At 35.0% G+C, this 12,534-nt stretch overlaps 1 protein-coding gene and 1 long non-coding RNA gene across 3 annotated transcripts in view; one reads left to right on the top strand and one right to left on the bottom strand.

Annotated features, from left to right (window-relative positions):
* Positions 1 to 864: 864 nt before the first annotated feature.
* LOC144978290 (uncharacterized) lies at positions 865 to 1,455 on the top strand. Its single transcript, XR_013646494.1, has 2 exons — positions 865 to 1,000; positions 1,361 to 1,455. It is a non-coding gene; the product is annotated as an uncharacterized LOC144978290 (long non-coding RNA).
* A 5,460-nt stretch (positions 1,456 to 6,915) lies between these two features.
* LOC144978287 (insulin-like growth factor-binding protein 2) overlaps positions 6,916 to 12,534 on the bottom strand; it is a 36,724-nt gene continuing 31,105 nt past the window's right edge. For both annotated transcript variants that reach the window (XM_078924142.1, XM_078924143.1), the window contains exon 3: positions 6,916 to 11,158. In XM_078924142.1, coding sequence (XP_078780268.1) covers positions 11,017 to 11,158 — 142 coding nt within the window. In that variant the 3' untranslated portion in view covers positions 6,916 to 11,016. The remainder of the gene's footprint in view (positions 11,159 to 12,534) is intronic.

The raw sequence follows: 12,534 nt of genomic DNA, 5'->3' as shown, positions 1-12,534 counted from the left end.
AGATTATTGTTAATTTTGTGTGCCATGAAGACTTTTTTACATTTTTACTATTTTGCACTGCATTATCAGGCGACACCCAAAGATATTGGACCAAAATTTATAAAAACTGAATCTTCATCATTCAAACGAATCTCTTTATATTTCAAAAGAATATATTTTAAAATATTTAGTTTCTTTTAATTTATATATTGGATGATATTTTGTGTGGTGGCTTGAGAAAAGGTGATTTGAATTAATAAAAATTGTGTTGACACTAAATATATTATAAAGTCTTGTTTTCCTTTTACATTTTTTAGCGGTTTAAAAGCAACATTTCTAAAACTTAAAAAAAATGTTTTTGGATGTCTGAAATAGAGATAAAGTCACAGGCATTTATGAAGACCATATTATGATAACAAACCAAGACAAAAGAAAAAAAAAACAAACAACCATTACACTTCTTGACTGACCATTGAAAATCATGAAAGATAATTCTACTCATTTCCTCAACGAATACAACTATGAGAAGTTCCTTCGACTATCAATGATAAGAAGACAAAACTAAATATGAAAATCAAGGACAAAACGCTTATTCTTTTTTTTCTGTCATTTTCTTGAAACCAGCTTATTCGACTTCCATCACCTTTTCTCAGAGAACCATTTATATATATCTTGTTGAATCTCTTCCTTTATTTTTTATGATTGATCCCTCACTATGTACATTGTTGACAACATACATTTTCCAAGAGATTAAAAAAAATTATTGCTGATGACTTTATTACATATATTGTTGATAATTGGAGAGATAAAATTGATCTGTAATAATGTTTTTGCATATTACATGGTAATTGTTTTAGATTTCTTGTACGCGTTGTTTGCATTCCTGAAATGTGAATTGTTGCCATTAGGAGATAAATTTCTTTTCTTTTTCTTTTTCTTTTTTCAATATTTTTTTTTTTCGGAGATTATATTTTTCCTTGTTAATCATCCTCTTGTTATTTATATTAATATATAATTGGAGGTCGCGGGTGGTTGGATGGGAGCATCACCCTTGAATCATACACCTATGATGTTCGCATGGGTGTACGATCCGATAGTGATGTCGTTTCTTCTTCTCTTTACTAGCCTATCCTGCTTCTTTGGTTGTGATTGTATTTTTGACAGGGGATATTTTTTTCCTGTAAATCCTCTGCCTGTTTGTTCTTGGTTATTTATAATTTAGCTTATGATATCTTTAGGTTATGATTTTGATTTACATTTGTACTATTTTTGTTAGATTGCTTGTTTTTTTGTTTCAGCGGTCTCTCATATAACCTCAATTGTGTTGGAAGAGACCTAAAGCAACAAACAAAAAAAAACAAACAAAAAAAAATAATTGGAGGTCGCGTTAAAAAAAAATGTTATATATATGTTATATGATAAGAAAGAGATTAAAGAAATAAAGGAAAGCTTTTTAAATAAAATTTGTATTTCGGATTTAGCTTTATCTTGTTTAATTAATATATGGTGTCTTTATGGCACTGCTTCATCTCATTTAACCAAGCTTAAATGGGTGGGGTCTTTGACCTACCTGGGTGGGGATCCTGACCTCCCATAGTGGGCAGGGAGGTACATGCTGTGTCTTCTATCCCCCCATACCCGTTTTCCAATTGTTTCTGTCTGGGTGGGGTTTATTTTACATATAATATTATATGATTTGTAAACATTTGAGTGTATTCCTCTTAGTTGGGACCTGTGCTTGTCTCTGGATGAGACTTTTAGGTGATCTCAAACCAAGTACATTGGTGGTGTGCTCTTGGAATCTACATCTGATCCCTATTTGTTCCCAGTTCCCCTTTGTCTTACTTTCTCTTGGGTGCTTTGATTGCAATAATAGAACCTTTTACTATCCCATTTTCTTCCTTTTTACTGGCGCTGATATAACCTAAATGTGTTGCAAGCGCCGTAAAACCTTAAAAACAAAAACAAACAATCTTTGGCCTACCATGGTGGGCAGGAGGTCACACTGTGTCTTCTATCCCCTTATATCTGTTTTCTGAGTTGCTTTCTGTCTTTGTCTCGGAATAGGATTACTTAGTTTTGTCCTAGCCATGGCCGGGGTCGTTGACTGGGAGGGAAACAGTCAAATATATAGTTATAGTTTTAGGAGATTGTAAATTGCAAATCATGTCTTTGACTGTTATGTACTGTTAAATTGTTCTTTTTGGTTTGTAAACATTTGAGTGCATTCCTCTTAATGGGAACCTGTGTTTGTGTCTAGATGAGACTTATAGTTGAGCTCAAATTAAGGACACTGATAGTATGTTCTTGGAATCTACATCTGTTCCCTGTTTGAACTATTCCCCTGTCCTATTTTTTCTTGGATGCTTTTAATTGGCAATCTGGATTTTTTAAAAACGTATTTTCTTCCGTTTTACTGGTGATGGAATTATCTAAATGTGTCGCAAGCGCCGTAAAACCCAGATAAACAAAATAAAACATCACTGAAGATATGCTCTCGAACAAAAAACGCTTGTTTTGTGATGTATAGCACGGCAGCTTCCCACAGTATCTGAACGATGAGACAAAAATGTCATTGAATATTTTCTGATGCAGCTTTCAACAAAACAATCATCATCACTCATCCTTGTACAGCATTCTGAAGCTGCAACAGAGAATAAAAGTATAAAACTGGGTGGGGTTCCTGACCTCCCATAGTGGGCAGGGAGGAACTTACTCTTCTATCCCCCTATATCTGTCTTTGTCTTAGGATGAGATTACTTAGTTTTGTCCCGGCTCTGACCAGATACCCTAGCTGGGAGGGAAATAGTCAAATGTATAGTTTTGGGAGACGATATTGTTTTACTTGTAAATCATCACTCTGTTTTGCACTGCATTATGTTTGTTAAATAATAAAGAGGGATTACAGGTTATGCAAAGACAATGGCATACAAACAAAAATGAGAGAAGAATTTGAAAATGCACTCATGATACAAAGCCAAAGTGAACCTGATAATGAAAAATGTGAAAAACAATTTGATATATTCCAAAAGTGTGTCAAAGCAACTGCAGAAAAGCATTTACCAATAGCTCAAATAAACAGCAAAAAGGAATGGATGACAAATGAAATTCTAAACCTATTTGAAGAAAGACGAAAATGCAACAGAGGGTCTGCAGAATACCAAACATTGAACAACCACATTAAATCCAAATGCATCGAGGCACACGAGAACTATCTAGACTGGAAATGCTGCGAAATCGAAAGAGAATACAAACCCAACCCCAACAAGCTCACCAAAGAATAAAAGAACTATCAGGGAAAAGGAAAAGCAAAGCAGCAGGAAGTTGTATCCAAAACAAACAAGGGGAACTGCTATTTGAAGAACAACATATAGAAAGCCGATGGGTAGAATACATAGGCGAACTGTACAATGATCCAAATAGAAATGAACCACCACTGAAATTCAAAGAACCATTAAGCGGACCAAACATCACCAAAAGTGAAATTGAACATGCCATGGAACGAATGAGGGATGGTAAAGCAACAGGCCCTGATGAAATATCTGTAGAGGTATTAAAAAGCCTAGGAGATCTAGCAATTGATGAACTTCACATATTATTCAACAATATATACAATACTGGGAAAATTCCAGAAGATCTCTGTAACTCTATTTTCATAGCAATACCAAAGAAAGCAGGTGCAGTCAGATGCGAAAATTTTAGAACTATAAGTTTAATAAGCCACATCAACAAAATACTGTTGCGTATAATTATCAACAGGCTAAGGAATAAGATTAACCCCGAAATCGCAGAAGAACAATATGGATTCCAACCTGACAGAGGGACAAGGAACGCAATATACCTCCTCCGTGTTTTAAGTGAAAGAGCTATACAGGTTCAGACCCCACTATACCTCTGTTTTGTCGACTACAAAAAAGCTTTTGATAGAGTACGCCACGAAGAAATACTAAAACAACTGCACTCCATTGGCGCTGATGAGAAAGACCTCAGACTCATGCAAACATTATACTACACCCAGCAGGCATCTATCAAAATCGGAAACTCTACAGGAAATTCCATTCCTATTAAGAAAGGAGTCCGTCAAGGGTGTGTTGCCTCACCAGATCTGTTTAATCTATACCAAGAAACAATCATGAGGGGCATAAATAATATGGAGGGAATAAAAGTGGGAGGTCACAACATAAATAATATAAGATACGCAGACGATACGGTACTCATTGCAACATCAGAAATCCAACTTCAAAAGATTGTTGACAAAGTGGTAGTAGATAGTGAAGCCAAGGGAATGGAAGTGAATATCACCAAAACGGAATGCATGGTAATACAGAAAAACCCCGAAAACAACAACACCTGCAATATAACGATTCACGGCGAGCAACTTACCAACGTAGAAAGTTTTAAATACCTAGGTTCAATAGTGACAACAGATGGAAGATGTAACCGAGACATACGAGCAAGAATAACTCAAGCCAAACAGGCCTTCATGGACCTGGGAAACATTTTGAAAAACAAACAGATGTCGTTCGGGATTAGATTCCGAGTCTTGAAGTGCTACGTGTGGCCAATCTTGTTATACGGATGCGAAAGCTGGACTACAAATGCAGAAACACAAAAGAACATTGAAGCTTTTGAAATGTGGTGCTTGAGAAGGATGCAGAGAATATCGTATACTGCACACAAAACGAACGAAGAAGTGCTAAAACAAACATACCAACAAAGGAAACTAATGCCCTTAATAGTGGATCGACAACTATCCTTTTTCGGACACATAGTAAGGAAAGATAAGAATGAATACCTGGCAAGTTGTGGAAAAATACCTGGTAAACGCGCCCGGGGAGACAAAGAAAAACACTCATAGACCAACTGAAGGGCTTCACCAGCCTAACAATCCAAGAGCTGTTTGAAAAGGCAAGAGACAGGGAGGAATGGAGAGAGATAATTCATGCAGTATCCGAAGCCTGGACCAGGCATGGAACCTAGAAGAAGAAGAATGTTTGTTTACACATTATATATAATTTGTAAACCTTTGAGTGTATTCCTCTTAGTGTGGAAATCTGTGCTTGTGTCTGGATGAGACTTAGATGGTCTCAATCTAAGTACTTTGATAGTGTGCTCTTGGAATCTACATCTGTTTCTCATTTGAACCAATTCCTCTTTGTGTTACCTTTTCTTAGGTGCTTTAATTGCAATTCTAGAAGTTTTTACTATCCCATTTTCTTCCTTTGTACTGGCGCTGATATGACCGTAATGTGTTGCGAACTTAAGAATACAAACTGGTAAATCTTTGTTGTGTGATATAGTAGAAATATGCGTTCCGTTCGATTTAAGACTATAGTTTTGAGATACCCCAGGAAAGACCAAATAATGTGCACAATCTTCTCTAAATGATACTCTGTTGGATGGATATGATTGGTTAGCACCAACGTGTACTTAAATGCAGGTCTGATAACCCAAATTGTATGGCCTCAGTTTTGTAATGGGTATACTCTCAAATCAATGCTAAATATTGTCCATTACAACAACGTTAAATCAAGCCCATGGCTACGTTCGGTTATCAGACCTGTAAATAATTGCACGTCGATTAGAATCCATTCAAAGCTCAACTTTTAAAACTTGATTTAACATATCGAAGAGGGTGAATTTTGTTTCTTCAACTTTCAAGAAATTAAACATTTTTATTCTGACGAATTGAAATTAAAACTCAATTATTTTGTTCATCTAACTCATTCAGACATAAGACTGGATTGACACGAAAGGTCACATCACATATCATGTAATACTATACACAATATCCCTCCTGTCCCTGTAACAACGATTTATCTGAGTGGGTTTTTTTTGGCTTCCCATTGCGGACAGGGGGTCACTTGCTCTGTCTTCTGTCCCTCTTTAATATCTGTTTTCCGAGTTTGCTTTCTGTCTTTGTCTTGGAATGGGATTTCTCGATTTTGTCCTGGCCCTTGCCGGAGTACTTGGCTGTGAGGGAAACAGTCAAATGTATAGTTGCAGTTCAGGGAGATAATATTTTTTTCCTTGTAAATCATCTCTTTGTTATGTACTGTTACATCTTTTGTTTTAATAATAATATTAATGAATGTACATTTATATAGCGCTTATACCGAAGCCTCGAATCGCTTCACATTGACCATCAGTAAAAACATTACATACTGCAGATTCGGACATACAAACACAAGCTCAACCGCATCCAATTACACACAGACACACACACACACACCCGCCCACACACACACACACACACACACACACACACACACACATCCGCATACACAATGTACATACATATATTACTCTTTCTCATACACACATATGTTTATTTATAATTACAGCACGTTTTGAAGGTCTCGCTCGTCCTTCGCTAGTATTGCTTTTGCTTAGGGAACCCTTGTAAAATTCTTTGAACACATTTGATGGACGTCGCGTTAAAAAAAAAGCTCAAGTTTATTAATAAAACTCAACTTCTCAACACCGAGGCCGATCTTCTTTGCTCCCAATGGAACTCATGGAACAAAAGGCGCAAAGTGATAATTTAGGGAACAGGCACTGGTGTAATTTATACACGTTTTTTTCAGACCTTCATCATGTTGAAATTAAAGTTAAAGTTAAGTTATGCCTTTTGCGCCACGATATCATAAGATATCGTCGCCTAGGCATTCCACGAAGGAATATAGATAACTCATCAAACAAGATGTCTGATGTCATCAGGAATCACCCATGTTGTCCAAGTGAGCAAATTGGGGGTTAATAATCTTGCTCAAGGAAAAAAAAACGAAAGTGCCTGAAGCGGGGCTCGAACTCGGGTCATCCGGATCACAGTGCAAAGCCTTAACCACTCGGCCACTTCGCCCCCCTAATTTGTTGAAATTAGTGTTGCGTAAAACCTATTTTAAAAAAATATAAACAAAACAATAACAAAACGAGTTTTGTTTCATGTAATTTATTTCATTCTAAAGCATCATCATCATTGTCACCATCGGCATACATGAAGATAAAAGCAAAAAATCTAGCCAATAATAATAATAATAATATAAAATAAGGGTCACAGATAGGCAACCAAACACACGTAAAAGAAGAATTGGGGGATTTATTAACCAGTTAACTGATGTACCCTGGAAAAACTCGTATTAAAAAAATTGGCCAGAAAACTCGTCCTTCAAATATATATCGATTTAAATGACCCTCATCTTGGAAAAAAAAGACCTCTCAAATCGAGAGTCTGGGGAGAATTTAGTGAGATCGAATGACCAAAAAAAAATGGTCTAAAAACAGTAACAAAGAGCAGTGACGCCAACTTCATTCATTCTATTAATAGCTATTGCAGAAAGGTCATTTGATTGAAGTCTTTCAAAGGGAATACGCTTCAACAGATGTAACGTCACTCCCCTCGTAATGACTTATGGTAACTAAGTAACTGGCTCTAAACTATCGGAACAAGGCGGACGCCCTTATGCAATACTTCTCCGACGAGCATAAAATTGTATCCAGAGGAGAAAAACATTATAAATCTGATCATGTTTTGACTTTTATACGTTCTGATCACATGACATGTGAAAAGTTCTAGTCAGCATGAAGAATGAAAAGTACCGATTTTCTTTGTTTAGAACCAGGCTGCTCGTTGCTGGGCGGACGTGGCATCAGCCTATTGAATCCAATTAAACATGCCCTGCTTTAAACTGGAAACCTTTACATTCCAGAATGCACGTAATTTATATTGCTTATCAAATTCTCGCGACGACATCATCTTCACGCGTTGCATTGTCTTTACTTTTAAAAAAATAACCAAACAGCTAGCCATGCCCGTTGTTATATTGTTCATTTATAGCTTGAAAAAAATGGTCCCTATGCACTGCTAAAGAAACCTCAAGAAAAAAAGTAAGATTAGTAATAATATATATATTAAAAAAGTGGGGGCACAGCGTATCCTTTGTTAACTCATAACCTGACCACTACTGGGACTTGCATTTTGACATCATTTTAGACTTTTGCACGGCATCGTGAGTTATCGTTATTAATGTTCAAGGAAACAAACGATCTCATTGGTTTAAGTATTGAATAAAACCCGTGATTTATTGTCTTTTGTTGGTCTTCGCCTTGTATTTTGACATCATTTTTTATTAGTGTCAAAATATGGGCACGTACATTGATGCAACATAATGATTTTATAGATCTGAAATAAATGGCCAGTAAATGACTCATTTTTCATTGTCATATTATTTTCTGAACACTGAGCATGGTTGAATATCTTAGACATCGTATCTATGTGTTGACTGTTCGTTTGTATAAATCCAAAGAGGTTAACATTGTGGTATAATGGTTATGCCATCAGAATGTTTGAGCTCTGGGGTTCGACCCCCAGTTTTGTACACTTTCTGAATTGTCTGGCGTTGGATCAAACATCCCTTTTCATATTTCTTTTATCAACTTTTATTGGAATTTATCATGTTTTAAACACCCTATGATTAATGCGATTCTAGTCATCATATCTTTCAGTTTTCACAAAGAGAGTAGCAACAACGATGCGAATTGGCTTCATCCGTTTAATATCAATATTTTAAAATACTCAAACAGGAGTTATGTCTTCATTGTAATAAAAATAAAAACTTTGTAATTCTAATTTTAAAAAAAATACAACCTTTTTTGTTGTTGTTGTTTTCATTCATGAATGATAGAGTGAATACTGCAATACTACACCCTATAGCTGGGTGTCCGACTGTACCGATTACCTCCCATGAGCATCGGATTTTGGCACGCTCGAATTTTAGCACGCTTTTTTGCTTCTCATGAGAGCGTGTTATAATCTAGCGAGTACTGTATCTCCTCCCCAGTTTACATCAGTTAAATTAACAATAAGTTAAGAACGCTCTTAAAAAACCTATTTCTTTAAGTAGGTATATCAACTATTTTAATGATATTTATATATTTAAAGAAAATTGTTTTGCGGAATGTACGAATTAAATATGTAGAGGAAATAGCAAACACAACTTCGAAGCAAACAGTAACAATAACAGAAAAATGTGATTAATCATGACAAACCTAAAACAAGAAAATAATCGGAAATGTTTTCCGGAACGTGTAATGAAATGTTCAAAAACATATAATTTTTTTCTATCTTTAAAGGTGCACATTCAAATAATAAAATCAGTTTTATTCGCTCAGTGTAAATAAAGAAAAAACATTAAATTGGCAACATATTTTTATTTTAAAAAAAGGAAACAAAATCTAGAAATAAATCAATGTCATAGGGCTATAGGTTCCATCGTGTGGAGAGCTGAGAGTCTCCATTCATCATAACAAAAATGGTCAAGGATATTGTATTCAACTTGTGAAAGTTTATACTTTAATTGAATAAACAAAATGGGCTGTCCAAAAAAAAAAAAAGGGAAAAAAAATCCGAAACAAAATGAACAAAATAAACAAGAATCAAAACATACTAGACATAACCATCGTTTAGAAGAAGAAAAAAAAAAGACCAAGGGTAGCTACCCTACTTTTTGTTTTCTCAAAGTTTTTGCTTTGTGTGTATAGCAAGGAAACAACTCATTAGTAAAATACAATTGCTTTAATCATGAATGTGTTTCATCCCTTGATTTTATATCTCGAACCCAAAATTAAAGAAACAAAAAAAAAAAAAAAAAAAAAAAAAAAAAAAAAACAAAAAAAAAAACAAACAAAAAATGTTATTCGAGAAACAAGTAAAAAGGATCTCGAATTGAAGTGATTTTATAAGCGTGTAAAATTCCACCCCTCTCCTAAATTAAATACGAGAAGTAACGCGTAATGATCTCATGTTTACAATAATAATTTTTGAGACGTCAGATTATCAAACGTTAAATTTCACTAAAATTAGATTTTTGAAAAAAAAGAAGTCTCTATCATTTAAATATTTTTGAAAACGTCTTTTACTCAGAGATGACAAAATCGGAATCGATTGAAGGGCAGAATAAACTATTTCTTACACTTTTGCGTTTTGAATTCGAACTTTGTTCCCAACGCGCACTCGCAAGCTCGTGCAGCGGTTGGGAACACGTCAGGAATTCCAAAAAGCAAGAGTGTAAGAATCGTATAATATTATACCGCGGTCTTACAGTTTCCTTCTTTACTATCCCCACTGACATATTAAAGAGACAATATCAATAACATTTCATAGTTGTTTTGGGTGAATTACTATTATAATTCAATGAAAGCAGAATGATGATAAAATGTAAGTAGATGTAAAATATCTATTTTACGCCGTTTAAGTACAATTAACCTTGTGTTGCACTAAAAGTGCTTTAGAGGGATAGATTTTAAACTTTCTTTAACAAATAAAATGTTAAAACGGGTATTTAATACCTCTCTGAGCTTAAGTAGTAGATTATTAACAACAAAACAAGAAATAGAACCAGAGTTTCCGAAGTTGAAGTAATCAATTGTTAACAATAATAAATTATTAAAAGGGTAACATCATCATTTTGAGCTTTTCAGGGTGGATTGTAAATAACATTAAATCACTTAACACTAGAGTTGTTTGCTCTATCAAGAGACTTTTGGAACTTTTCAAAATTGGAGAAAAAAATGCTCATATAAACTAAATCCAAAAGTAAATTGCCATGTACAAAGTTTTATTAACTACTACAAATGCTTGTATGTAAAAAGCAAAAACAGTAGTTTAAATAAAATGCATATTATAATTTTGTTTCACAAACTTGTAAATTAATGATAATGGGGTAAAGTGGTCACAGTTGAATGCCAAGAAATGCGGTGTAAGGGATGGGGGAGTTAAAAGATTGAAAGAAAAACAAAGTTGGAGATTGTTAAAGCAATAAAATACGAGAGACGCAGCATGTCTAATTTTTAATAAGGAAAAGGAAATGATTCTTTAAAAACATTACAAATGAAAATGGGTAAACATGGAAAATAATGAAACTTTTCATTCATAAACTTTCATTAATTACAACGCAAGAGAAAACTCAAATATCTTTTACTAATTCTATTTCGGTGAAGTGGGGCGTAGTTAATAACAGTAGTATAAGTATAATTAAATCATAACACGGAGTCGAAAGGAGTGCAGATGGCGGCGCCATCTTGAAGTGCCTGGTAGGTGTCTATCGTTCCTGGCTCTGGATAACAAACAAGGTCTTTCGCACATTGGGCCATATGAAATCCACAACGCTCTCCAAGACGCCTATAGAAGAAACGAAACAAAAGAGTGATTACCTTAAAATGAATAGCAATAATATGTATATTTGATAAAATAATATAGAACTGCACATTTTAACCCTCTCCTTACCAACTATAGGAAAATCGTCACATTCGTTACGATAAAACCAACCTTTTACTTATTCAGATTTCTATTGTACATCATAAAATTTAAAGAAAATGAACAGTGTGTTGTAGAGCATGTTTTACAAAAGAAACTGTGTATGGCAAGAACTTTACTGCTATTATGTCGGAGTGATAAAAAATCTATTGGGTAGCTGAGTCTGTTAGATCTGGCGGAAGATAATTTGCGATCATTTAGGTCATGTTTGCAATAGACTAGCGTTCTATCTAAAGGGTAGCAAGCGATTAATATTGATTGCCCCTTTCACGGTATAGAAACCGGGATAAACTCCGGTTCCATGGGCATCATGGCTCTGATTGAATCATGACGTTTTAAGCTGTCATTATTATCTTCTCAACTGCCAATGAAACGCGTCCAAGTGATAATGAAGACCGAGATACACACGCACACGCTAAGCGCTGTTATTATTCCTGCCCATCTTGTTAACCGATTTAACCGTGAAATTATCCATGGCACGTGACCCTGTCACTATAGATAGTATGCGTTTGGCTAGGAAACTCATAACATTGCTATCCGGAAGTATAACGGACCAACACACAAAGCTATGTGTAACCATGAACTTTTGTACTCTGATTAATAAATGTAAGTGAGAATTACTCATAAATGTGGATAGCAAAAAAACCCCCAAAAAACAACAAAACAAAACAAAACAATAACAAAGACCCGAGTGACGTCAACTTAGTTCTATCAATTGGCACAGATCTATGATATGATATTGATGCCATTCTGCTGTTTATAATCGGATCGGAAGGTCCTGGTTTCGAGCCACGCGCTCGGCGCATAGTTGAGTCCTCGGAAAAGGCTCTTTACTCACATTCTCTCACCGTACTCAGGTGTAAAATGAGTACCTGGTCGTAAACAGCGTTTGTTTATGTCGGAAAATATTGTAAGGTCGCCCAACAGGCGTCATGTCTTGTTCTACATGTTACATGTTGCTGTTGGTCAGGGACCCCTTGTAAAGCGCTTTGAGTACGTTTAGTGGATATTGTGCTATTAAAAGCTCAATTTTTATTTATTTATTAATTTTTTTACAACATTTATACAGTCAAAGAGATTATCAGTTCTCTCCACATTCTTTCTTTTAATATTGTGTGATACGCCGAGATACATAAAGATATTATTATATTATAGAGAGAACACAAAACAGAATCCAATCTTTATGAGTCATTATTTCAAGTAAGTGGTCGAGTTTTTTGTTTTGTTTCAACATTATTGGT

This window comes from Berghia stephanieae, chromosome 8 (assembly GCF_034508935.2).
Source record: "Berghia stephanieae isolate SIO BIC M18660-M18661 chromosome 8, UCSD_Bste_1.3, whole genome shotgun sequence".
Taxonomy (NCBI): Eukaryota; Metazoa; Mollusca; class Gastropoda; order Nudibranchia; family Aeolidiidae; genus Berghia; species Berghia stephanieae.
This window is presented reverse-complemented; position numbering and strand designations above follow the sequence as displayed.